This window comes from Hippocampus comes, unplaced genomic scaffold, assembly GCF_001891065.2.
Source record: "Hippocampus comes isolate QL1 unplaced genomic scaffold, H_comes_QL1_v1.1 scaffold167, whole genome shotgun sequence".
Taxonomy (NCBI): domain Eukaryota; kingdom Metazoa; phylum Chordata; class Actinopteri; order Syngnathiformes; family Syngnathidae; genus Hippocampus; species Hippocampus comes.
Window position 1 is genome coordinate 292,514 of NW_017805502.1, and position 25,330 is coordinate 317,843.

Genomic DNA, 25,330 nt, shown 5'->3' on the forward strand with positions numbered 1-25,330 from the left:
TTGGACAAATAAGGGCCTGGGGGATGCAGACTCTGATCGTCCCTCGCATATTACAATTATTAAAGTGAAAAGCTGTCATTTGAGTGATCACTTATAATTTTGTATTTCCTAATTCGAACAATATACATGCCATATACATATATATACTACTACTAATGATCAGAAATGTCATCCAGTAAGAATAATTTTTTTAAATTGTTACTCAAAACTCACAGTGGCAATAATTTGCTACTTAGGTTATTTTTATTGTGTTTGTTTCATTGTGTTAATTGTACCAAAACTTGGTCTTTGACACTTTCCCACTAACATAAACTTCACCTAAGAAAAAGCACCGGTGCATATCTGCAGTTCAATCTGGTCGGTTCAGTACCTCAAACTGGATGATCAGCGTTTTTGGGGAAATGACCAATTACTGTTCATTTGTCACAATATACAGCCTTAGGTAAAAGTGTTAAATATGCAACAACTTCACTATACTTAAAATCAGTTTTTTTTTCTTTTGTCAGAGACCACACCCACCCCTTTGTAGTTTATTATTCTAGTTAATTTCATGTCATTCAGTTTTATACTCACCTTTTAAAAGTATTGATACAGTGAGGCTGATAGTTTTTGTAAATTTACTTTAAACTGAGCACGGCGTTTGACCGTGTCCCTCGGGGAGTTCTTTGGGGTGCTTTGGGAGGATGGGGTACTAAACCTACTGATACGGGCTATTCGTTCCTTATACTACGGATGTCAGAGTTTTGTTCGCATTGCCAGCAGTAAGTCAGATTCGTTTTCAGTGAGGGTTGGACTCGGTCAAAGCTGCCCTTTGTCCCTGATTCTGTTCATAACCTCGATGGATAGAATTTCTTGGCGCAGCCGAGGCGTTGAGGGGGTCCGGTTTGGCGGCCTCAGTATTACCTCTCTGCTTTTTGCAGATGATGTGGTGCTGTTGGCTTCTTCAAGCCAGGATCTCCAACTCTCACTGGAGCGGTTTGCAGCTGAGTGTGAAGCGGTTGGAATGAAAATCAGCAGCTCCAAATCTGAAACAACGGTCCTCAATCGGAAACGGGTGGAGTACTCTTTCCGGGTCAGGGATGAGATCTTACCCACAAGTGGAGGCGTTTAAGTATCTTGGGGTCTTGTTCACGAGAGGGAGCAGGATGGAGCGGGAGATTGACAGGCATATCGGTGCAGCGTTGACTGTGATGCAGACTTTGTATCGGTCTGTCATGGTGAAGAAGGAACTGAGCCAAAAGGCGAAGCTCTCGATTTCCCGGTCGATCGACGCTCGTACATTAACCTATGGTCATGAGCTATGGGTTGTGATCGAAACGAGATCCCGGATACAAGCGGCCCAAATGTGTTTCCTCCGCAGGGTGTCCGAGCTCTCCCGTGGAAATAGTGAGAAGCTCGGTCATCCAGAAGGGGTTCAGAGTCGAGCTGCTTTTGCTCCATGCTGAGAGGAGCGACATGAGGAGGCTCGGGCATCTAATTAGGATGCCTCCTGGACGCCTGCCTGCTAAAGCTGTTGCCCACGCGACATCAATGGTTGGTCTCTTATGTGACCTTGAAAATTAAGCTTTAGTTGTTCAATAAACACTCAAGTTTGGAACCTGTGAATAATTGTTTTTCCAATTCATGATTTACACTTGTGATTATGAGTTTGTCCATAATCAACCAGCCCTCCCCCTTAGAACAAATTCTTATACAGAGTTATTGAAAATTTGTTACGAAAAAAAATTTTTTGGAATAGAAACCCAGACTCAGAATAAAATTTATCTCGCCACCCAACAACTTCCATCAAAATGACAAATGAACAAAAAAAAGTAACCTCAAAATCAAATAAAAATAAACTTGGGAGTCACTACCAAAGAGGGAATGTAAATTGGTGGAATGTAGAAGTTAAGTGCAAACAAAAGCAAGCTCCTCAGATTCACCCTGATGGTGTTGACTGCCAACAGACATGCAATCAAGTGAGAAGGAAAATCGCTCCTTTGATATCTTCAACTTGTCTGATTGTCGCCAGGCGTGGCAGACGAAACCAAGTGCACTCAATAGCTCATCATAAAGCGTGTGACGCAAACTTGGGCGCACCAAGTTGGAAGGACCAGAATACTCGTAGGAGCTCATTCCTGAGCCGATCACTTGCATCTTTGTCACTCCCAAAGAGAATCTGAGCATACTTCAGCTGTATTAAACTGCGTGCATTAGGATCTCAGTGCAACATTTGATCATAATATACTTTTGGACAGATAGGAAACTTGACAAGGACTAAGTGGGACATTCCTAAAATGATTCAGGTCCTATTCGAAAGAAATGATTTACTTTATGACCATTGAAAGTTTTGAATCTGATCAAATGGCCACGGCGTGTGGAGTTCCTCAAGCGTCAGTCCTTGGACCCATGGTGTTACCCTTGGCCATCACAGTTATGCAGATGGCACATACAGTAGCTGTATTTATCAATGTTCTCAAATTACACCGGTTCAATGAAGGTGTTGTGTCACTGTCGAGAGCAAATTAACAAGTGATGATTAACCCACATTTCTTTCAACTAAACCAAAACAAAACTCAGGTGATTGTTTTTTGGCAAAAAAAAAAAAAGAATAGAGGATTGCTGTTAAAAACAACAACAAAAACAAAAAAACACCTGGAGTCAGTGTCTTTAGAAACCAAAGACCAAGTCTGAAATCTTGGTGTGGTTATTTTTTCTGATCTGACTTTTAGCAGTAACACTAAATCAATCACAAAAACATCATTTTACCATCTGAAAAACATGTCAAGACCGAAGTTACATGCTTCAAGCAGACTGGGAGAATCTTATACATGCCTTTGTCTCGAGAAGACTGGATTATCGTCACGGTCTTGATACTAGACACCCTCAAAAGAGCATCAAACAGCTGTAGCTAACTTCGAACACTGCAGCTCGGATTGTGACCACAACAAAAAGAACACAGCATATTACTCTAGTCGTAAAGTCTTTGCACCGGCTCCCAATCAAGTCTTGAACAGATTTTGAAATTCTGCTACTTGTCTACGGTATATTTCACTGAATGGCTTATGGCTCGAATGCATTAAAGAAATGATAATGGAAGATAAACCCAGTACGGCTGCATGGCCTGAAGACGCTGGTCAGTTCGTGGAGCCTAGATTTCAAAGCACACTTGGTGACGCAGCATTTAGTTGTTATGCTCACACAAATGGAATCAGCTGCCAACAGAAGTGAATTCAGCCCCAAGTATAAATCCAGATTAGAAGTAGTTCTTTTGCCCTAGCTATGATTAAGGTCTTCCAAAGCATTTTTTAAATCATGTTCCTCCAAATCTTGGACATGTACGTTCTGTTCGCATAATTTTAGTAAGCTACTTTTATTTCTCTATTTTGCTTTTAAATGTCTTTAACTCTTTTGTTTGTATATGCTTTTAAATATTGTACTTTTAATTCTGTAAAGCACATTGTGTATGAGACGTGCAATTTCAACAAAGCTGCCTTGCCTTGCTTTTTGTCACTTTTGGGTGAAAACCCGTGGGCGGCTGGGTGTTAATTTTATCCTCATCATCTTGTCATGGCTTTGAAAAATACCGGATGAGCTTCAAAAGAGTACACCTGAGAAGAAAACATCTTTATGGCATACCTGCAGTTGAATGTAGTCGGTTCAGTACCTCAAACAGGATGGTCAACTTTTTGGGGCGATGAGCACCCGCTGCTCATTTTTCACCAATTTAGCCTCGGGTAACATCGTTAACATATTTGCAGTTTTACACTAAGTGTTGCAGTGTGGTGTTGCCACAATAATTACACACTTCTGTTTTGTGGCCAGAAACCTGTTTTGAAGTGCCCCATCTCGTCTGGGTTTATTCGTGAAATATTCTATAATGTTGAGTTCAACTTTCACATGCAGAAGTTTTGGTATAGCCAATTGCTTTATTTTTGCCGTGCACATTTAGGTTTGTCACCAAATGATGTATGAGACAATAGCTTTTATTTCCAAAGGTTTACATCTGGATCTGATACACAATGTACACGAAAAAGAAAAAAAAGATGAGGCTACTTATTGGAGATTTTACATGCAGAAAGACAAGGGATGTTTTCGATTGGTCCGTCACCAGACTCGAACCCTATAAAGCATGCTTTTTAAGCACTCAAGTGAAAAGTGGGGAGCGGAACCACCGCCCCCTCAAATTTAACTGAAAGAAGTTGCAACTATCCATCCATCCATCCATTTTCCGATCCGCTTTATCCTCACAAGGGTCCCGGAGCCTATCCCAGCTGTCTTTGGGCAGTAGGCGGGGGACACCCTGAACCGGTTGCCAGCCAATCGCAGGGCACACAGAGACGAACAACCATCCGCGCTCACACTCACACCTAGGGACAGTTTAAAGTGTTCAATCAGCCTGCCATGCATGTTTTTGGAATGTGGGAGGAAACCGGAGTACCCGGAGAAAACCCACACGAAAACCTGAGGAAAACATGCAACCTCCACACAGGGAGGCCGGAGCTGGAATTGAACCCGGTACCTCTACACTGTGAGGTCGACGTGCTAACCACTGGCCCACCGGGCCGCAGGTTGTAACTAAATATTTGTACTCATTCCCTTCAGTCTATTCCAAATCTATCCATTCAAAACCATTTTTCTTAGCGCTATCTTGCAAGTTGTGTACCATATCCTGATATGAATGCCATGTAATAAAAGATGAAATGTTAACCTGTTCACAATTGGAATTGGCCTCACTGTGGCAACGCTTCTTTTGTGGTCTGTCTATCGAGCTGTCTGTTTCAACAAGCAAATGTTGATGTGTAACTCTAAAATTGCCACTGAAACGGGGAAAAAAACATGAACGTGAAGTGTTGTGATGTTTTTGTACTTTCGAAACTCAATTGTTTGTCCCTTTCTGTCCTCAGAGCAAATCATTAAATTCTTTCGATTGAAGAGACTTCTGCTGAACACCATTTTCTCCCCATGGATGAGACTTTTTTTTTTTTTTTGGTCAATTATCCTTTTTTTTTTTTTGCAAAGCCAGTTTGGGAGGTTGGAAAATTCTAAGAATGTGTCCAGTTGCCTTCAACTTGGTGGGTGTGCATATAGAAGAGGTGCATAAAAGCAGATGGCCAAAAACACTGAGCAGGCATCGGAAGAGACTTGTGCTCCACAAGTGCAGCCTTTACTGACTGCTCTCTATCCTCCCTCCCGCGCTTTATCCTCACAAGGGTCCCGGAGCCTATCCCAGCTGTCTTTGGGCAGTAGGCGGGGGACACCCTGAACCGGTTGCCAGCCAATCGCAGGGCACACAGAGACGAACAACCATCCGCGCTCACACTCACACCTAGGGACAGTTTAAAGTGTTCAATCAGCCTGCCATGCATGTTTTTGGAATGTGGGAGGAAACCGGAGTACCCGGAGAAAACCCACACGAAAACCTGAGGAAAACATGCAACCTCCACACAGGGAGGCCGGAGCTGGAATTGAACCCGGTACCTCTACACTGTGAGGTCGACGTGCTAACCACTGGCCCACCGGGCCGCAGGTTGTAACTAAATATTTGTACTCATTCCCTTCAGTCTATTCCAAATCTATCCATTCAAAACCATTTTTCTTAGCGCTATCTTGCAAGTTGTGTACCATATCCTGATATGAATGCCATGTAATAAAAGATGAAATGTTAACCTGTTCACAATTGGAATTGGCCTCACTGTGGCAACGCTTCTTTTGTGGTCTGTCTATCGAGCTGTCTGTTTCAACAAGCAAATGTTGATGTGTAACTCTAAAATTGCCACTGAAACGGGGAAAAAAACATGAACGTGAAGTGTTGTGATGTTTTTGTACTTTCGAAACTCAATTGTTTGTCCCTTTCTGTCCTCAGAGCAAATCATTAAATTCTTTCGATTGAAGAGACTTCTGCTGAACACCATTTTCTCACCATGGATGAGACTTTTTTTTTTTTTTGGTCAATTATCCTTTTTTTTTTTTTGCAAAGCCAGTTTGGGAGGTTGGAAAATTCTAAGAATGTGTCCAGTTGCCTTCAACTTGGTGGGTGTGCATATAGAAGAGGTGCATAAAAGCAGATGGCCAAAAACACTGAGCAGGCATCGGAAGAGACTTGTGCTCCACAAGTGCAGCCTTTACTGACTGCTCTCTATCCTCCCTCCCGCATGCGGTAAGTCGAGCACTCGGCGGCATCTAAAGCGATAAAAAATTTTGAAATTCAACCCATGTCTGCAAGACCGTGTCATGGGGAAGTGTCCCCAAATGGCAAGTCAATAGCTGCAAGATGCGGTCCCTTCAGCATCATGCAGCTATTGAATCGCGGTGGGAATTTGTCAGTAACTGACAATTCAATATTGTCGTAATATCAACAATATCTCAATATTGTGATTTCATAGGAAAACCATGTGGGACACGTTATGGTGCGTCTGTAACTGAAAAGCGGGAAACTTGTGTTCTTTTAAATGTGGAAGTGGGACTAAAAGCCTATAAGTTGCAGTCACAGCGGCGTGTCGAAAATCTAAAAGTTTATGGTCTACGTTTCACGTTTTATAAAGTGGAAATGGACTTACATGGTATAATTTTTTTTTTTTTTAAGTAAAACGTGGTTGTTTCAATGTTCAATGATGAAAGATGAGCATGATCAGACCTGACTTTTAATGTTTCAGCAATGAAGGCCAACGTGTTGCTTCTCCTGCTGGCAGGTGAGCCAACTTTAACATCACAACTTCTTTCTGCTTGCGCTCTTTTCATCGCCTCATCATTGACCAAAAAAAGTCTAACCGGGATACGCATTGAGCAGTTTTTCTCCTCTTTGTGCAACAGCTACGTGCAGCCATTTTGCCCGGACAGACGCGCAGTCTACCAGTCTGAACGACTGCCCTCTTAGCATTTTTGGGGAAACAAAAACAAATGTAGACGTGAGTAGCAATGTGGTCGGATAGTATTCTACTCGAAATTCTCCACTATGCTGATGTCGTTTTCTCTCCTTACAGATAAGACAGGGCACTAACAGCACTCAATTCTGCTTTACGGCGGATGATCCGAGCCTCTTCGAATGCGTTCAAATCTCCAGTGCAAATGAGTTGACCCACAATGTGGCGGTTGGGGTTGTCACAACTGAACTTGAAGAATTAGTCAAGGCACAACTGCCTCAGGTCGTCGGCACCGTGACCTGCTTCTTGGAAATCAACTTCTCCGCTGGCGGCCAACTGAGTGTGAGTCATTTGGGCCCAGATGTGCAACATTCATTACGACCAAGTACCTTATATTTCTTGTCTTTGTATGTGCTCAGATGAACATTTCTTTGATGAGCTTTGGATCCCAAACGGTCATGGGCGTGCACCTGACATCGTACGAGGAAGCATTTGTTGTAAGTATGCATGAATGCTGGGCCAGTATGCGTGAACGCTGGGCCTGTGGCTGACGCGTTTTGCGAGTCTAGTAAGAGAGCCGCTCGTAACATTGTCCATCTGCCCCTTCACGCAGGATGTACAGTCACTTGACAGCATAAGTGGTTTTACCGCCAACTTCCCCACGGCTGAAGGGGAGAATACAAAATACTTGGACCTCAGTGGCTGCAGGTTCGAAGGTACGCAAGCAAACGTTTCGGGGTAGCTCAAACGATGGCTAGCATGTCATGGTAACACGAATGAATGTAAAACACAGACCCATCCCTTTGAATTTGTAGGACAGGTCATCTTTCCGGCTTCAGATGTACCTTCCTCAGAAAACTGTATCAACCACTTGTGCAGCGCTCAGGGTGAATTAAGTGAAGAAGGAATTTGTGGAGCCAAGGAGACCTGTGTCACCAACACGTAAATAATTTGGTTGTCTAGGTAACACAGCAGTTGCTGTGCCAGTTGTTCTCTTGTCGCCCAAGCTCTCTTTCCTAAGATGCCAAGGGTCGAAAGCTCCGTTTCCTCGAGAGCCATATCCTGCCAGTTGTAGATCGCTCTCTCTACTCCAACACACCTGATTCACTTGATCATCATAGTTTCAGGCTTCTATAGAGCTTGCTGATGAGCTGACCGTTTGAATCAGGTGTGTTGGAGCAGGGAGACATCTAAAACAGGAAGGACGTGGCTCTCAAGTTCTCTACGCCTGATCTACCCCCTTCTGTTGTTTTTCCATCTCAACCCAACTGGTCACACCACATCACCTGGCTTTGGTTGGAGGTTTCATCCTCACAAGCAGTTCTACCTCACCTCTGTCACCAAGTTATTGTCCACCTGGGCTTTGTTTGGTTTTCTTAAGTTTATGAGGCGCTTCTTTCCCCGCTAGTTATGTGAAGTGTTCCGGGATAACTTGTGTTGCGAATTGACGCTGTATGAATACAGCTGACTTGACATCATTCGGAAAGGATTTGACCTTGCTTGGCTGACTCGGTTCCATTTCATTTAGGTGCCAGCCGTTGGAGCGCGTGTGCACGGTGACGGGGGGCCAAGTAATCCAGTTCTTCGGCGGAGTGTCTTCCATTCCGGACCGCTGCTTGTACAGCCTGCTTGAACCTGCCACTGGTAGCAGCTTTGTACTGCTGGCGGCTTTTCAAGATCGCCGCAGTCAGATCATGACCTTCTTGGACCGTCTGGATCTGATCTTGCCATCATCAGATGTCACGTTTTCTATTGACACAAGCGGGACAGTTCGGGTAAGAAGATGAACCCTAGGCTATGTTTGATAACCTGTCGACGTGAGGTTCAAGTTGACGTGGAAACAGCTGGAGAAAGTGTGTGTGTGTGGGGGGGGGGGGGGCATTAGGTCAACACGGGGAGCGCCGCATACTGCTGTGCAGTAAATATTTGATATTCAGAAGTTCGCGTTGCATAACGTGACATGGATGAGGCGTTGCACATTGTTTTCACAAAATGGGCCAGTCAGGTCCTTTTCATAGTCAAGTAACGAGAGGAAAAAGTCCACTCCTTCCTTCTGTTCGCAAAAGCCTCGATTCTTCCTCATGAATGCAATAGCGTTCCCACGACAAATACAACATCAAGAGCGAAGAAATGTATCACTTTAACTGTTGTTCGGTAATTGCGCAGAGTTGACAAGAGTGGAGATTCCCAATCGGTGCTGACATGTCTGTCGCGCTCCTTTGACAGCGTGTCAATCTCCAGTCTCTCTCCAACGCGTCTTTCCAGTTCTGATAATCTGGGCACCAAAGTCCCAACAATACAGCCTCAAGGCTCCATGGGCCTTGACGCCGTACTGTCCTTAAACCAGCCCTGGAGCCAAAGGAGGCCTCCTGAAGAAGTAGCAGTTTTGTTGCAATGTACAACACTTGATGTGATGTCCAGAGAGCCACATCAAGTCTTCAGTTCAAAGGTCACACCTGACAAATGAGCACATACCGTTTCCCCAAACGTGATCATGAGCAAATTTTCCTTCGTTTTTGTTTGTGAGATAATTAACACATATCATGAAACATGCAAAGGACGCGCTGCAGGAGGCATGGGAGGACCATCATTCATTTGGGCGGCCATTGCCGGCCCCATGACCGCATACTGCTTTTTCTTTGTAATGCAGTTAAATGACGAAATCCAAACACTTGGCACAGCAGCCACAGAGGTCGAGGGAGTGAGTCTCTCCAAGAATGAGGCTGGTGTCACTTTGGAGATTTCGAACGAAGCTATTTCCATCTTCTTTGACGGCTCCACTGCGCACATCAAAGGTGCGTTGCGTACATCAAGCGCCCTTTGCGCGGCTCCCCGGTGAAATGTTGACATCCAATACGCAATTGGCTGATTGCATTGTGCTCCTTCCTCTCAGTGCCTGACGGAGCGCCGCTGCAGGGCTTATGTGGAAACCCGAGCAATACCACATATTCTCCAATCCGCGTTTCGGATAGCCGAAGCACTCTGGGGTAGGCGCTTCTCCTGAGGTGTTGAGCACCAAAACAGGCAGACACTCCAATTGTTTCTTGCCCCTTGCACATTTGTTGTTCATTAATATTACTGCACTACGGGACATTTTATATTGGGCAAGTCTAGCCTCAAATGTCCTTTGCACTTCCACTAATCAAAACATAGCATTCTGATTCATATTGTGTTTGTGGAATCACCTGTTGCCTGAGGCTGAGTCACGATTGGTCGTTACCTGAGCCCTGAGCAACTTTGATGTAATTTCAGTCGACTGCAAGTGGAAAAATGGCCCCTGAGATGGCTAAAAATGTTGCTGCTCAACTCATACTCCAACTTTTGCAATATGAATCACAATGCCATGTTTACACTAGTGGGGCTGCATAGCACATTTTCTCATCCAGAAAATGTTGGGGTTGACTTCCCTTTTAATGACTCTCTGTACTTTGAACATTTGTTTTTATGGACTAAATTCAGTGTCCAAAAGTATCCCTCCGTGGGCTGCAATACAGAAAATTTGAGGGCCACGTTGAAATTGTTCAACTTTAATTTATCAAACACGCTCTACCCAATCCATCAAGCAAATTGTTTTATATACTGCAATTATTTTTAATCAACTGATAAGTCGCTACTGTCTTTTAAAGGTTAAAAAAAGTTGATTCTTTTTTTGGGTAGCTCTGAATCCCACCATAATTTTCGTTTCTTTATTGTACTTATAATCGCTCAAAGGGGAAATTTAGACTCAAACTCTGCAGTCATTCGTTCAGAACCAAAACAAGTAGGAAGTAGGAAGCTACTTTTCAAACATTGTTGTGGGCCCTGTCAAAAGTTATTTTCAGTTTATACTGCAGGCCACTACAAAGACAGACGGCAAAGCACAAATGTCCTGCAGGCTGTAGTTTGAACAATATACTTGTAAATGCATATTTTGTTGTCATTTTTGATGTAGTTCTAGAGAGGCGCCATCTTCCCAACGATATATTTCTCGATTGTTTTAATATCCTTGTTTCATGAAGATGCTTCGAATTCAGATTTAATGATGGAAACTGTTATAAGTGTTCCCTGGTGCTAATGGACTTCCCCTTTGTTGCCTCCAGATGTGAAAGAATGCCCCGAACGGATAACTTGTTGTTGGTCGACAGTGTGGCGGGAATGGAACAGTAAGAGCACTCTTTCAGAGATTATCGATGTTCTGCTTTTATCACCATGGCAACCCTCACAATCTCTCTGCGCATGCGCAGCTGTTCCCTGCTCGGGACCCAACCTTTCGCCGCTTGCCATTCAAAAGTTCCAGTCGAACCACACATCCAGTCGTGTAACGCCACGCTGAGCGGTTATCCCATTGTGGACAATCTCAAGTGCCAGTTCTTCGAGGCGTATGCTCAAGTCTGCAAGCAGCAGTTCGACATTGACCTGGGAGACTGGAGGGTTGCCGTCGACTGCCGTAAGGGACGACACACGCACACATGGGCGAGCGCTACTTCCTCGAGACTTGTCTGGGGTCATACCCTACCACTACCCCCTTGACCAATCAGGAGCACATCAAGACAGCAAATTTGCAGTGGTTTTGCTTTTGACTTTCCCATCTGACCTTTGGCGAGAAATTGACTGATCAATCAATCAATCAATCAATCAATCAATCAATCACGGGGCACATAGCGGCAAACAAGCATTCAACCTCGAGTCACTGAACAGGAATCGATCTTATGACTACTGAATGAAAGTCAGCCATGTGAACCACAACACTACTCAAAGCAACTTATCGAACATGTAGTGTTATATACAAATACAAACCAACGAAAAAGATTATCGTTATTATCATGAAAATGGTGGAGAATCAACCAATAATGTAGGCATCATACATATCACAAAAACTAAAATGCTTTTTCTGACTCAAGCATTCTTGGGTCCCTTGAAAGGCCTTGTCTGCATCTAAATCCAAGTTGTTATTGTCTGGTGTGAATATTTATCCATTGGCAGTTGATTCTAAAACTTGAAAAGTAAAATAAGGCAGCACGGTGGAAAAGTGAATATCGCATCCGCCTCATAGTTCTGAGGTTGTGGGTCTGAATCTGGGCTCAGGCCTTCCTGTGTTGAGTTTGCTTTCTCCCTGTGCTTGTGTGGGTTTGTCCTTAGCTGTGTTTGTTAATATGGTGACCAGTGCAAGGTGTACTCTGCCTCTCATCCAAAGTCAGCTGGGATAAACTCCAGCAAAACTGCAACCCGAATCGGATCAGTGCTCTAGGAAATGGATGGAAGAATGCAGATCACAGCCATAAACAGAAACTCAAAAGAATTGCTCAGATTATTGTTCCTGCTCGCCTCACACATACTGACACTTGGTGTTAAGCACAGTCTGCGAAGATCGGTTGAATCACCTCTGTCAAAGGGTTAAAAAGAAAATAAAATCCAATTTATCTATCTACCAAGTATCAAGAATAACCGCTTGCTGTAATATCTATCTATTGAGCGAGCTAGCGAGCTAGCGAGCTAGCTTTCTAGGGTGAAATTTTACCAGTACTGTATATTAAAAAAAAACTCATCCTTTTGGTTTGTGTGTGTGTGACTTTCACGCCATTCACAGTCGAGTGCCCATGGTTCCTTTTGTACAATGGCCGCTTTTGGACACCGTTAATTGTGTCCCCACAAGCTTTGCCTAACAACAAGTGGCATTATGGATGAGGCGATCAGGAAAGAGAATCTGAGCAGTTCTTTTGAGCTATGATGTTAAAGATGCTGCTCCAGGTCGAAGGAACTGTTCAGTGTTCACCATGAAAGAAATGTGAACGATATTAAGCACTTCAATGGAATAGAACAGAATTTTCAAGGATACTAATGGAAACTTGTGTGTCCATCCACAGCTTCTAGCAATCAGACGTACTGTCAGGACCACACTTGCAGCGCTAACGAGTTCTGTGGAGACTCCCGGTTCAAAAAAAACACCTGCCTCTGCCGAGCCATATTTGCCTCACAGTACAAGTTGAAAAACACTTTGGGTAACAACAAATACTGGTTCCCTCTGTTACCTGCATTGGCTGACACTCTCGTTTGTTCAGGTGACCCGCCCGTCTGCCAAGAGGACAGAGGATCCATCTCCCTGATTGGTTGCCTGCTGGAGGAGGACGGGATCGACTACACCACGTTGCATCTCAAAGATGAGAACTGTATAGGTCAGAGGGACAGTGAGACCCACTTGGTGACCTTCACCTTTGACTCAAGCAACACATGTGGGACAGAAACCCAGGTGAGTTAACAACACATGGTGGAAAAAAACATGACTGTGACACCGGTACGCCATCGAAAAAGGTGTGTGGTTCGTCAAGGTTATCACCTTGCCCGGGTTAAACACAAGGGCAAAAGGAGACTTTGTTGATACACGCTTGGTGAGCAAAGAACTTTACTGACAGCTGACAAGAATCAGAATCCAGTTTTGTAGACCCTGAGAGTTGGCCATGCACCAGCACCTGCTTTTTAAAGCGTCTAAGTAGCACATGTTTCACAAGGGATAGGGTCTGTTCCTAAAACATTGTCTCTATACTTGGAAATAGTCCAAAACAAATTTTCCTGCTCATTTTAAAAGACAGTAGAGTCACGAAGTTTGCAAATCTGCGCAGAGTAAGCATATGGGCTGAGCTGCACTGGGCAGAAAGCAATTTTGAGAGGAACCTGAACCTGACCTGTCATGGTGGGTGCCACAACGGGTTGAGCTGGGACAGAACCAGAGCTTCGCTCACAGGTCAATAAAAGATGAATTGTAATTAATCAACAGCATACATTCAGTATTGATCAGATACCACAGGTGCAATCGTGCAACTTTGGAATTTCAGTACACAAAGGAGGGACTGTCCCTCAGCTCAATTACCAGGCGAGACATTTGCAGGCAGGCGCTTCACTTGATTTGCAGTTTACCAACATCAGACACAGTGCAGTTATCAAACTCTGTACTAGCCAAGTCCATTCAAACACAATATCACTTCCAAGATCAGGACGGAAGACAGTAAAACACACCAACTATCTTGTTTCCATTCAATTTTTATGAGGATAAAGAACAGAGCTAAATGTTAGCTGTGTTCCGTGCTTTCTTTCATTAACAATGTAACTGTGTGAATGATTGCAACGAATATTTGCGATGTGTTTTAGCCTTACGTTTAGCCTCTTTGGGTTAAACTCCGGTTTATCCTTCAGACACCTGGAGCCCAATTCTATATGAAATAAGTTTCCACACAGCCAAGTCCAGTCATTTTCATTTCAAATTCTAACAGAGGTTACCCACTGAGCAGGTCAAGAAACATACTCCTTATCCATGAAAGAAAAGCAACTGAACCTCACATGGGCAACCATTTGGCAAGAGAGGTTGACTGACCAGGAGAGGGACGAGAGAACAATGAGCACTGCAACAGTCTTTTGCTCGGACAGAGTACATGACATTTACTGTACACAGACAAACCTTTCTGCCCTTGACAGGGGAACGACAGCTTTGTGGTTTTGAAGAACAGCGTTGCAACAGGCCAAGCTCCAAACAATTCCTTGATCACGCGCAACAAATTTGTGGAGATCGATTTTACGTGCGTGTACAGGCAGCCGGAAGTTAGAACCTTGACCCTGCAGGTCAGAGGCAGGTAAGTGGAGCATTATGTTGCAGCTTGGACCGGGTGACCGTCAAACACCTGCTCACTACTTGCCTGTTTCGCAGCATCGTTGTGCGTCAAATGATATCGCAGACCCAGAACTACACCCTGCTCATGCAAGCCTACTCAGACAGTGGGCGCACGCAGCTGCTGGAGCCGAACGCAGAGCTAGACCTTAATCAGCAGGTTTGGATCGAGCTCAGCGCGGACGAGCTGGACGGAAACACGGTCAAGATAGTAACAGAGTCCTGCTGGGTGACGCAACAACCAATGCCCAACGACACTTTGAGATACGACCTCATCGTTGACGGGTAACCAGCCGTTGGCTCCACATTATGGCTTGCCAAGACCTCGTCAGACGTCTTTTCTCGTTTCTGAGCAGCTGTCCGAACATTGAAGACGGCACGGTGGAGGTCGTGGGCAATGGCTTGGGGAAGGACAACTACTTCTCGTTCCGAATGTTCCAGTTTGTGGACAGCACAAGCTTCTACCTGCACTGCAACGTGAACTTGTGCGCGTCGCCGCAGTGTGCGCCGGTGAGTTGCGAGCGCTACACGCGGGTCTGCCCACTGCTCTGGCGGAAAATAATATGCAGCGTTTTCTTTTGTTCTGTCCGAGCAGACCTGCGCTCAAGGCAGAAGGCGCAGAGCCTTAAAGGAAACCGCTGAAAACCTGGACGGGGGCTTGATCTCATTGGAGTGGATCGTTTAGGTACCTGTATGAGAAATGCTCTCGATTTTCTCAAATTAGTCGTAATGTGAAAAAATGGAACCCTGTTTTGTTGTTTTAAAAATGTAGAAGTAATGACAGTCGGGCACTAATACCAAGTTTTGTGTTCTCAGGTGATCCATAGTCGAATTGGCTCTTCAAATTAAACATGGTGTGATGGCACCAAATGGAAGACACCCCTGGTGTGGTTCTGGAGATTAGGGACAAATTATTTACTAGAAAAGAAAGATAGTCAAATTACGATGACCACTTCATACCACTAGAAATTGATGAATTGTTTTGATGTAATGACGTTCATAATCCTCATCATTTTAATAAAAGGTTATGGTGATTGAAACGTGTTATTTCTTTGTGATCCAAACTGTTAAGATTCGTTACTTTTTGTTCAATCTCTGTGGATGATAAGGCAACACATGTAAATCGAGGGCAGAAAGAGATTTCGATTAATTGAGATGTTATTTGGGGGGTGGGGGGGGGGCGGAAGAGCAGCGACATGGGGGAACATGAACCAGGGAGCATGAACCACGGCAACATATTCCCCCCCCCAGGGATTTATTTAAGAAAGCTCCAAAACTGATCTGTGGTGTCATCTCAAAAACTCACAGCTTCTGGTGTTCAAAACACTCTGACGAGTGCTAATGCCACCTGCTGTAGAGGATGTGCAATTATGGCAAAAAAATAAAATAAAAGAACGTTTCCTGGGATCATACACTTACACATTTTTACACATCTGTTGGTCAGTCCACATCAATTTTCCCTTTAAGCTGCGCGCTTAAGCAATCGCGCACTGTTCTCAACCTCTCAGCACACGGCATCAAAAAAATATATTTGCCTCTTACAAACAAGTTGATCTGAGTAAGAAAACTGACACACAAAAAAAGGAAGAAAGTGACCAAAATGTGGGAGCGTTTCAGATTGAAAAGTGCACCGATTTCATGTGATCATTGTCACATGGACCTTGCTCGAAAATGCCCACTTGGTAAATAGTTTGGTGCCCTATATGTGGCCTCCTTACAGTGACAGGGCTGCAAAAAGGGGGTATGCACGACATGTGGAGCTATGCCAGAAGCCATGAAAGACATTGGTACAAGCTGTTACTGCTGACCAAGAAGACAAACATCCATCCATTTTCTAATCTGCTCATGAGGGTCGCCGGCATGCTGGAGCCTATCCCAACTACACCCTGACCTGGTTGCGAGCCCTTCGCAGAGCACACATAGACAAACAACCATCCGCTCTCACACTTCCACCTCAGGACAATTTAGAATGATCCATTCACCTGCCATGCGTCTTTTTGGAATGTGGGAGAAAACCGGAGTACCGGGAGAAAATCCACACAGGCCCAGGGAGAACATGCAAACTCCACACAGGGAGGCTGGGCCGGTATCGAACCGTGCACCTCGACAATGTGCGGCTGATGTGCGAACCAGACAACCACTGTGCCGCCCCAAGGCTAACTATGTCATAAGAATCTGAAAAACAGGAGAGGCAAACTTGATTCGTGATGGACTTAAAACTATAATTGCTAATGTGCAGTGACAGTCGATGGATTGGTTCAACCACTCCTAGATGTCAATTGATACTGTTGAGCATGCGCATATGGACACACCAACCACCACAAAGTGCACCAACAGGTGAAATAAATAACTTTTATTATTCTTCACCGTCATACGGATGAACACCGAGCTGTCGCATTACTGCAGAATTTGGCCAAAAACATTTAACGGCACTGCTGCATCGGTCTGGACCAACCATGCATAAAACTCCCATGTGAAATAAAAATATATATATTAAAAAATTATACATACCACCGATATACAGATCTGATATAAACAGGCGTATTGGTCACAAACCAATTAGAATTATAAACATGGCTTCTTTTACAAGACATACACAAACAGACTTTGGAAAAACAAACAAAAAAAGGTACATTTCACTTTTTACATTTGTACAAGATTTCCATCGTCAATGTCCTCCCCTCATGCTGAGAACGCTGGCTACAGGCAAGTTGGCAGGCCCCAACTGAGCAAAGACAGTAGTTAAAACACAGGCACTCACAACCTTGTGGACCAAATACTGGAAGTGAAACGTTAATCAACCCTGGTGAACGAGGCCTTCTGACACTTAATCATTGCAAATGCAGCACACTTGTGTAAGAAACAAAACAAACATGCAAAACAACAATGATGGGGAATTGGATGTATATGTGTGTGTGTGTGTGTGTGTGTGTGTGTGTGTGTGTGTGTGTGTGTGTGTTTTATGGTGCCAGGTAACAGAGCATGTAGCATAGCGTGCATGTTAAGCGCTTTCAGAGGAATAGCGGGAAATGTCTTTTAGTAACACCTAGTGGCCGCTGTTGAAAAGCTGAAATCTGATTGGTTAAGGGCAATCTTGGCCTCCAAGAAGAGTCACCGAGGTGACCGTCACAGGTGGTTTCTGCCATGTGTGAGAACCAAAATAGGACCTGGCACAGGGCGCTCTTCAAGCTAGGACCACCACTGGCGCCACAATTGCAGCAGCATCAAGCTTCAAATCGCAATTAAATTAAGAGCAGGGCACAGATGACACGTCTGATAAGATCAATGAACATCTATGGTGAATTGGAAGAGCTTTTGAAGCAGACATGGCTCTGCAGTGCTGCCCGTTTGCTGGCAAGAAACATAAAAAGGCATCTTCAACCAGGTCAAGAGGCACAATCAGGAGTGTGAATGCTGGTCACGGAGCTTGCATGGCTCACTGCTGCCTCACTGGGAACAGGGCATGTTTCAAAATTGCAGACGAATCGAGTGTTTCATTCAAGGTCTTAATTTGGGTTTTTTTTCCCCTCAAAGTACAGCGCCTGATGTGGATGCGTTTGCAGCAATGAGATGTGGCAAAGAGCAATAAGCCAGCAGAAAAGCTCAGCTGCAGGATGTGATTTCATCCAGGAGCAAACATGAGAAGGACAACTCACAAACTCATACAGGCAATGTTGAGAAACGAAAAAGGCACAAAGTGAGATGCCGAGTGACAAAGAGGGCGAGATGAAGGCGGCTGAGTTGTCCGCATGTTTTTGTTGTGTGTGTTTTTGTTTTTTTAGCAGCAGCAAGGCCTGGTCATCAAAGGCAGGAGACTACATTCTGGGGTCGGGTTTGCAACGTAGACACCATCCCGCAGCACAAGAGGATAAGTTGGAAGAGAAAACGTTACCCCCAAAAAATACAATAAAATAAAATAACGGAGATGTTTCCCAGGAGTTCATATCTTCACAAAGGAGGACTTGACTTATCCCCACTTGAGAAATTAAGGTGCAAAAACAGAAAACTTGAGTCTTCTGCAGTTTTATACAAAGGTCCGGAAGCACCCAACCTTCTTCCTGGTCCAATATGGTTACAGCAAGGAAGCCCAGCGCAGTCCAATTAGCAGGAGGACAGAACGTTAATGTACGAAGATGTGCCTCAGCAATTCGTCTGCGCACGGACGCTGCTTGGTCTCGACAAAGATACGTTTGAGGAACTCTCTGCAGTGGTCCGACACGTGGGCAGGTAAGACGGGATTGGTGGGCTGAGTGGCAATCTTAAAGATGGCCGCCATGGCCTCAAACTCTGCCCAGGGAGGTCGCTGGGTCAGCATCTCAACAACAGTGCAACCAACACTCCTGAGAGGAGAATGACACAGACACGGAACAGTCATAAGCACGAGTCAATCCGAGAGGAACTGTACGGTAGGGCTGAGTAAATTATCAAGAGGTAACGTTACTGTGAAGAGATTCAATTTATACCATATGATCGGTACTTTATGTTCAATGAAAATGTTAATTAGTGTCAAAATTAAAACACTTTTGGTGAAAACCAAAGCAATAAAATATATTTTCACAAACACTATTTTAAATATACTGGACAGTACAGTCGAACCTCTTTTCAACACACCCCGTTTCCGTTTTCACCCCTATAACGTTGACATTTCGAAGTCCCGATTTCACGTCGTTCATTTTGCATTTGCCGATTTTGCTTAAAACGAACACCTTTATAGCGTAAACTTCAAAATCAGAAGGTGTCTCATGAATACCAAGTCCAAGTGCAGTCTTTGCAAAGTTTTGGCCGCATATGTCCTGAACTTGCCGACTGGAGCCTGTGCCCCCGACCTGTGATATTAACACAGGAAGACGTCACATGTGGTCCTACCAGATGTCAGCCTTCCTGCCGTAGCCCTCACCACTGATGACTTCTGGACTCATCCAGTAGGGTGTGCCGGTCACGGACTTGATTCCCGTTCCTGATAGACAAATGGTCTGCAGCCTCCGACTGGCCCCAAAGTCACCCAGCTTTACGTTTCCGACCGAATCTCGGAGGATGTTGGCACCTGAAGACAACAACTTTTAAACTTTCTTCCATCGCTCTTCTCCATAATAATCAATAAAAAGCAAAAAAAAAAAAAAAAAAACCCAACCTTACATAACGCTGTGTATGAGATAATTACCTCTAGACACTGTTCAAAAACGGTACAGTGTACCAGCATTACGTATTCAGGATACAAAAAAAAAAGAAATCAAATGAATACAGAAATATCACTCTAATCTAGTCCAGTAACCGGGAAAAAAAACACTTAATAGGGTAGATTTATTCAAAATGTGGATTTTGTACATTCCATTTTTAATACGGAGAGAGAGAGAGGCCATATTTGAGTCCTCGTCCATTCTAAAACAACAGTAGTTGGCCAAACAAACTTTCCCGGAGTTAAGTGGCTAATTGATGACAAACTAGATCAGTGGTTTAGAGGTACCGAATCCAACCAGTTCATCTGCACATTCACTGAACCCTTCATTAGTGAAAAATAAAAATATGATTTTTTTTTTTTTTTTTACAAATTCAAAACATAAAAAAACGCATTTATTAAAAACAGAAAGAATTTCATACAATAAGTATAAGTATAAAGTGTAAGTTTTTAACTGTGCAATATAAAAACATATTTGGTATTGGAGAAATGCAAAAGGAATTAAAAGTAATCAATCATTAATCATTAATACTTTGATTACATTACGGTCTGAATTTTTTAAAGCACAGTGTAAAACCCAAGGCCCGGGGGCCAGATCCAGCACATCACGTCATTTTATGCAGCCGGTGAAAACAAATCATGTGTGTCAACTTGCATCATCCTTGCTAAAATCTGTACCGAAATGTTAAATTGTCATGTGTCATGAATAAGGTTGAGATTTTGCAATAATTTTGTTACCCTGTTTACACTCAAACAATAACAGAACAAACTATCATAGTTGACTGATTTCAAAGTCAGTAAACCATGAATTTGTTCTGTAATAATGCGATGAGGATTAAGCATTTTTGTGGTTTCAGTCGTCGTAACAGCCCTCCGATGGAAGACGTAACTCGCAACAAAAATGTGTCACCCCTGTTTTAAAGGGTAACTACTAACTGTATCGGAATTCATTTTTAACCTGACTCTCCAAATACTGATTACATGCACGTATTACACATCGTTACTGTCAAACAGAAAATGTGGTCAAATTCCCTTTTTTTCCCTAAATCTACCTGCATATTATCCAACACCACAACATCTTAAAAACCTATGTTGTTGTGATTGTTTTTTTAAATATATATTTTATTCATTTATTTTGAAGCCTATTTTATATATTTATTTGGAAGCCCCTATTCAATGTTGCTCTTTGCATGAATTTTCACTTCGTTGACTGTTTCTACATTATTAATACAAGTGTATCCATCGAACAAAAACGTATGTGTTTCTGGTTGACATTTTTTAATGAGTGATCCTACAATGTTTCAAAAGTCACTTTTCCGGCATTTTCTCACCAACATGCAAGTGTCGTAATATTTTGAGAATATCTATCGATCTGTCGATCCATTTAGACATACCTTTAATATCCCTGTGAACAATCATGTTGCTGTGCAAGTAGGAAACGCCCTCAAGGATCTGCCTGGTGTAGCGGCGCGTCACGTTTTCCGTCAATGCACCGTAGGACTTTACTTGGTCCTTTATGGAACCCTGCCGACACGGGACATCAGCATTAGGAAAGCATTCACAACCGATAGCACACTGATTGAAACTGAGCACTCACTCCAGGCATGTACTCCATAAAGATAGAGAGAGTTCGCTCCATGGAGTCGCGCAGACAACCGTAGTACTGGACTATACGTTCGTGGCAGAGGTTTTTCAACAGCTGGATTTCGCATTCCAACGCACTCACCTCCTACACTCAAGAGAAAAGAACATTAAAAGCATTCCTGCTACAGATAAAAGACGAAAACGATGGAGCAACAATTCGGACCTTGCTCGTCTCTGGACTCTCTGGATCAAACTGGACCTGTTTGACAGCCAGTTCCCGTCCGGTGTCCGCGTCGTAGCAAAGGAAAACCCGTCCAAAGGCGCCTTGCCCAAGGAGCTTCCCCAGTCGCCAGTTGGTGGGCGCACGTGGAGCTTAACACAAGGTGGGTAGTAACGCACTACAATTACTCACTCACACTCACTGAAGTACACTTTTTGACAAACTGTACTTCTCAGAGTTGCTTTCAACCAACATGCTTTTCATTTTGCTGGAGTATTTCTGTTAAGGACAGAGTAGGTGAGTGTTTTGTAAGGCTGCCACAAACAATGATTTTGGTCGGTGACTAGTCGCTGATAGTCGTCACAATTAATAGGTATGCATGATATTTAACGGACCAATATTGGGGAAAAAATGACTTCACTTTTATCAGACGGATACTGCAAAATGAGGTTGATATCTAGGCCGATAGCTGTAGTTCACAAAATTAGAATATGACGACAAAGTTCAACATTGTCGGCTTGCTGTGTCCCGATCTTGTCAGCTAATTAACACAAAACACGCTCCGAGGTTTTCCTCACCCTTTAAATGGTCTCAGTCAGGCTTACTAGGGTTCAGAATCATGGGGAAGACTGCTGACTTGTCGGTTGTGCAGAATACTGTCATTGACACCCCCCATGAGGAGAAAGGTCTCAAAAAGAAATTGCAAAAAAAAAAAAAAACCTAGATGCTCACATAGTACATGAACAAACCCTATTTGTTCTGAGCAGATAATTGGTTCTAGGGAGGAACGGACACAAGGACTACTTTTTACTTTTTCGAGAATGATATTATGGTCAAGTAACAGTACTCTTACTCGAGTACAATATTTGGCTACTTTACCCACCCCTGCGTGTGATCAAGCTGGCAAATAGGAAGCTGAACGTTTGTGATGTGACAGCAACAACTCACAGCGGCTGGGTGGGCTGATGTCCATGACTGACAGGCTTGGCGTGCTCGACTGGTTGGCCTCAATGTCACTTCCCCTTCGCGGCCGCCTGGCAGGCCCAGCGCCATCTTCCAGGTCGGGAGTGAATACGCTGCTGCCGCTGCTGGTGCTGGGAGATTGCTCGGTGGGACTGAAGCTAACAGGTGAGCGCAAACCGTGTGCCTGTGTTCGCCGAGCCCGAGGGAAGGTCTTCCTCCCTGGTGCGCAAACGAGAAGGGGAATGTGCGCATGTCGTGCTTTGCCCAGCCAGTGTTGCAGAGGAAACCAAACAGGAACACCAACCATCGCTGTAATCTTGCAGGCCAAAGGGAACGCCGTAGCGCCGAGGGTATGTGCCACCTTTTCCTGACTTGTCAAAGACTGGGATGTCGTACTCTGGAGAGAAAGGGACACCATGAGGAGCACTGTTCATGACAGAAGGGACATCACAAGGTTGGGTGAATGCATTATGGGGATAGTCCATGCCAAATCAGCCAGTGGGTTGAACCAAGCAGATTTTGTGTTTGATGAAACTTGCTGTACTTGTTGATAGTGATGGCACAACACTAAATCTCAAACGTTAGGTCAATTGGAGCATGGGTTTAGGAGCCAAGGCCTGCCGAATTTTGACTTGATCGATCATTGAATATCTGAGGGTGCGGATACTTTGATTACTTACAACTGCTAAACAAAAAAAACATCTCATGTGTTTTAGAGAATTTTTCATGAAACATTGTATAAACTGTGTTTCATATTACTGAATGCTTTATTTACATTTACTTTACTGTCCTATAATGCACGCACACACACACGCACACACACACACACACACACACACACACACACACACCTGGAAAGTCCTGATGGTTGTCAGGGTAACTCTGTGCTCTTGGCATCCTTGACTTTGGATATTCACTGTTTAACAGATAAGCGTCACTTTCAAGTTGGTACCATTGCCACTCGCCGTAGCCTGATGAAACCAGAATGTCTCTACCTGTCCAACGGGCTGTCTAAAGAAGGACAACTTCCAGATGCAGAGTTCTCGGGACTGCTCATGCTCAGGGGGTCGAGCATCTGAGGAGAAAAAAAAAAGCACCACTCATACTTGCTGTATGTAGAGAAGTGCCAGTTTTGCAGACAGGAGGCGCACCTGGTCCATGCTCTCTGGAATGAACTCTCCTTCACTGTTAATGCTCGTGAAGGAGCCATTCCTGGCCACTTGCTGGAGTGCGTCAGGAATGTATCCGGGTGGAGGAGAGCTACGGTCCGTCGAATGAGACCCTGAGTCCGGAGGACACAACAGTTACTCAAAATCAAATTAGCATGCTAAAAATCAAGGATTTATCAAAGCTAAAACTTTATAACACTATTGATAAAGGGTTAGAATCTGTTTCCATCTCACAATTCCAATTGATAATAGCTTTTTTTTTTCATCCGGGAGTAGCGAACCAATAAATGATTCCAAACACAGCCATTTTCAGTCCTTCACCTGACGATGCCAGCATGCTCTTCTTGTCTGTGACACTCAGTCCTGTGTTGTCCAACTCCTCGCAGGAAGGCAGAAGGCCCATATTGCAAGAGGAGTTCTGGAAAAAGAAAGCAGGGAGAAAAAAAAATTAACTGAAAAATAAGAGCGCCTTGGCGGAAAGGTTGGCGATAGACTTGACCCAAGTGACCTGCGAGGAGATCTGCAGCACCAAGAGGATCTTGAGACTCTTCATGTGAACGCTTCGATCTAGCAGCTCCACGGCCTTGTCCAGGTCGTCCTGAACGCTAAGTGGAATCACCAGCTGCGCGAGACAAGGAGCGGAATGAGCGAGGAGAACCATGCGCTGCTCAGTAAAACACAGACTTGCATCTTCACTCAATTGTTCATTTTAGGCCTGCCGCACACCGGGGAAGGTGACACAACCGTCGAGTCGATTGCATGGTTCCGCATGCACTTTGTCGCCAACTAGTTTTGCAGTGAGTTAAAATTGTAATCAGATGGAATGACCGATCATGTTCTGTCACATGACCTTTTGCAATTAAGAAAAAACAAACTTGGGTTCCAGATAAGATCCTACCGGGTGTCACCGCCTGAATTGGACATTTACCAACCCTTACACCGCTCGCCTCCACGGCAGGTGCTGAGCCTTTGCGCCACGGTAGCCCGCACACAATGAATGGGTTGGTCAATGGCTGCTCTTTGCTGTGCTATAAGTGCAGTGTGAAACGAACTTGATATATAGCTCTGGCAAAAATGAAGAGGCTAAAAAGAACACAAATATATATATAGGAGCAAAATCAAAGATTTTTGCAGCAGTCTCTTAATTTTTTTCCAGAGATATATCGGGTTTGACAATATTTCCTAACTATATTTAGCATTTCATATGTACTAGTGGCTAAAAGAAGCGTGATGTCTTTCTATCACTGACATGCACAAATGCATAAAGGTTTTCTTATTTTATCTTCTTATCGCCAGTGTCGCAATGCATTCTGAGTTATGCCATAGAATGGTTGCTGCTCTCTGCCAAGCAAAGCAAAACACATGCGAGCTACTGTCATCATCGGAAAAAAGGAGTCAAAATGCCACACCGCAAGGCTTTTGGATGTCATTTTCAATCAAAGAAGAAGCTTGTGGAGGCTCTCAGTCGTACAGGAAAGTTCCATCGTAGAAAGGGTTCTGTCAGTCGTCATCTGTACCTGTGGGTAAAAAACAAAAAAAACAAAAAAACAAAAAAAGCAAAAAAGGACGTTTCGCTTCTCTCACAGAAGCTTCGTCAGCGGTAGACAACCCTGAAGTCTCCGTGAAGACTCCGGGAAGTTGCTCTGCGCTAAAAAGCTGAGCGTGGCCTGTTTGAGGACTGGGTGGGGATGGTTAGTCACGCCCCTATTGGTTTATTAGAGGCCCATTGGTTTCTAAATT

The 25,330-nt window shown here is 44.0% G+C and overlaps 2 protein-coding genes across 3 annotated transcripts in view; one reads left to right on the forward strand and one right to left on the reverse strand.

The window, feature by feature from the left end:
* Positions 1-6,053: 6,053 nt before the first annotated feature.
* Positions 6,054-15,518, forward strand: LOC109520179 (alpha-tectorin-like). 2 transcript variants are annotated; one of them, XM_019877204.1, is made up of 20 exons: positions 6,065-6,139; positions 6,467-6,542; positions 6,636-6,671; positions 6,793-6,887; positions 6,963-7,184; positions 7,262-7,339; positions 7,456-7,558; positions 7,658-7,784; positions 8,371-8,617; positions 9,493-9,637; positions 9,736-9,829; positions 10,922-10,984; positions 11,066-11,268; positions 12,686-12,820; positions 12,881-13,068; positions 14,289-14,443; positions 14,518-14,763; positions 14,835-14,988; positions 15,074-15,163; positions 15,295-15,518. In XM_019877204.1, exons 2-19 carry the CDS (start codon positions 6,530-6,532, stop codon positions 15,161-15,163), a joined length of 2,394 nt encoding a protein of 797 aa, XP_019732763.1. In that variant the 5' UTR covers positions 6,065-6,139; positions 6,467-6,529; the 3' UTR covers positions 15,295-15,518. The 2 variants fall into 2 exon arrangements, with proteins under 2 accessions (XP_019732764.1, XP_019732763.1); XM_019877205.1 differs by lacking the exon at positions 6,467-6,542 and having other exon boundaries at positions 6,054-6,139.
* Positions 15,519-16,816: 1,298 nt separating this feature from the next.
* The window catches only part of map3k2 (mitogen-activated protein kinase kinase kinase 2), a 30,685-nt gene continuing 22,171 nt past the window's right edge, over positions 16,817-25,330 (reverse strand). The window contains exons 13-24 of the mRNA XM_019877210.1: positions 24,099-24,212; positions 23,912-24,008; positions 23,573-23,703; positions 23,417-23,496; positions 23,273-23,337; positions 22,726-22,818; positions 22,407-22,640; positions 21,462-21,610; positions 21,252-21,383; positions 21,049-21,178; positions 19,345-19,522; positions 16,817-18,818 (exon numbers count right to left, since the gene is read on the reverse strand). Of these exons, the coding sequence (XP_019732769.1) occupies positions 18,599-18,818; positions 19,345-19,522; positions 21,049-21,178; positions 21,252-21,383; positions 21,462-21,610; positions 22,407-22,640; positions 22,726-22,818; positions 23,273-23,337; positions 23,417-23,496; positions 23,573-23,703; positions 23,912-24,008; positions 24,099-24,212 (1,623 nt within the window). The 3' untranslated portion in view covers positions 16,817-18,598. The remainder of the gene's footprint in view (positions 18,819-19,344; positions 19,523-21,048; positions 21,179-21,251; positions 21,384-21,461; positions 21,611-22,406; positions 22,641-22,725; positions 22,819-23,272; positions 23,338-23,416; positions 23,497-23,572; positions 23,704-23,911; positions 24,009-24,098; positions 24,213-25,330) is intronic.

Excerpts from the sequence above, each read along its gene's own strand:
- LOC109520179 (XM_019877204.1), top strand. Across the intron at positions 7,185-7,261 it reads CCGCTGGCGGCCAACTGAGT|ATGAACATTTCTTTGATGAG; the intron begins GTGAGTCATTTG and ends GTATGTGCTCAG. Across the intron at positions 11,269-12,685 it reads GAGGGTTGCCGTCGACTGCC|CTTCTAGCAATCAGACGTAC; the intron begins GTAAGGGACGAC and ends GTCCATCCACAG.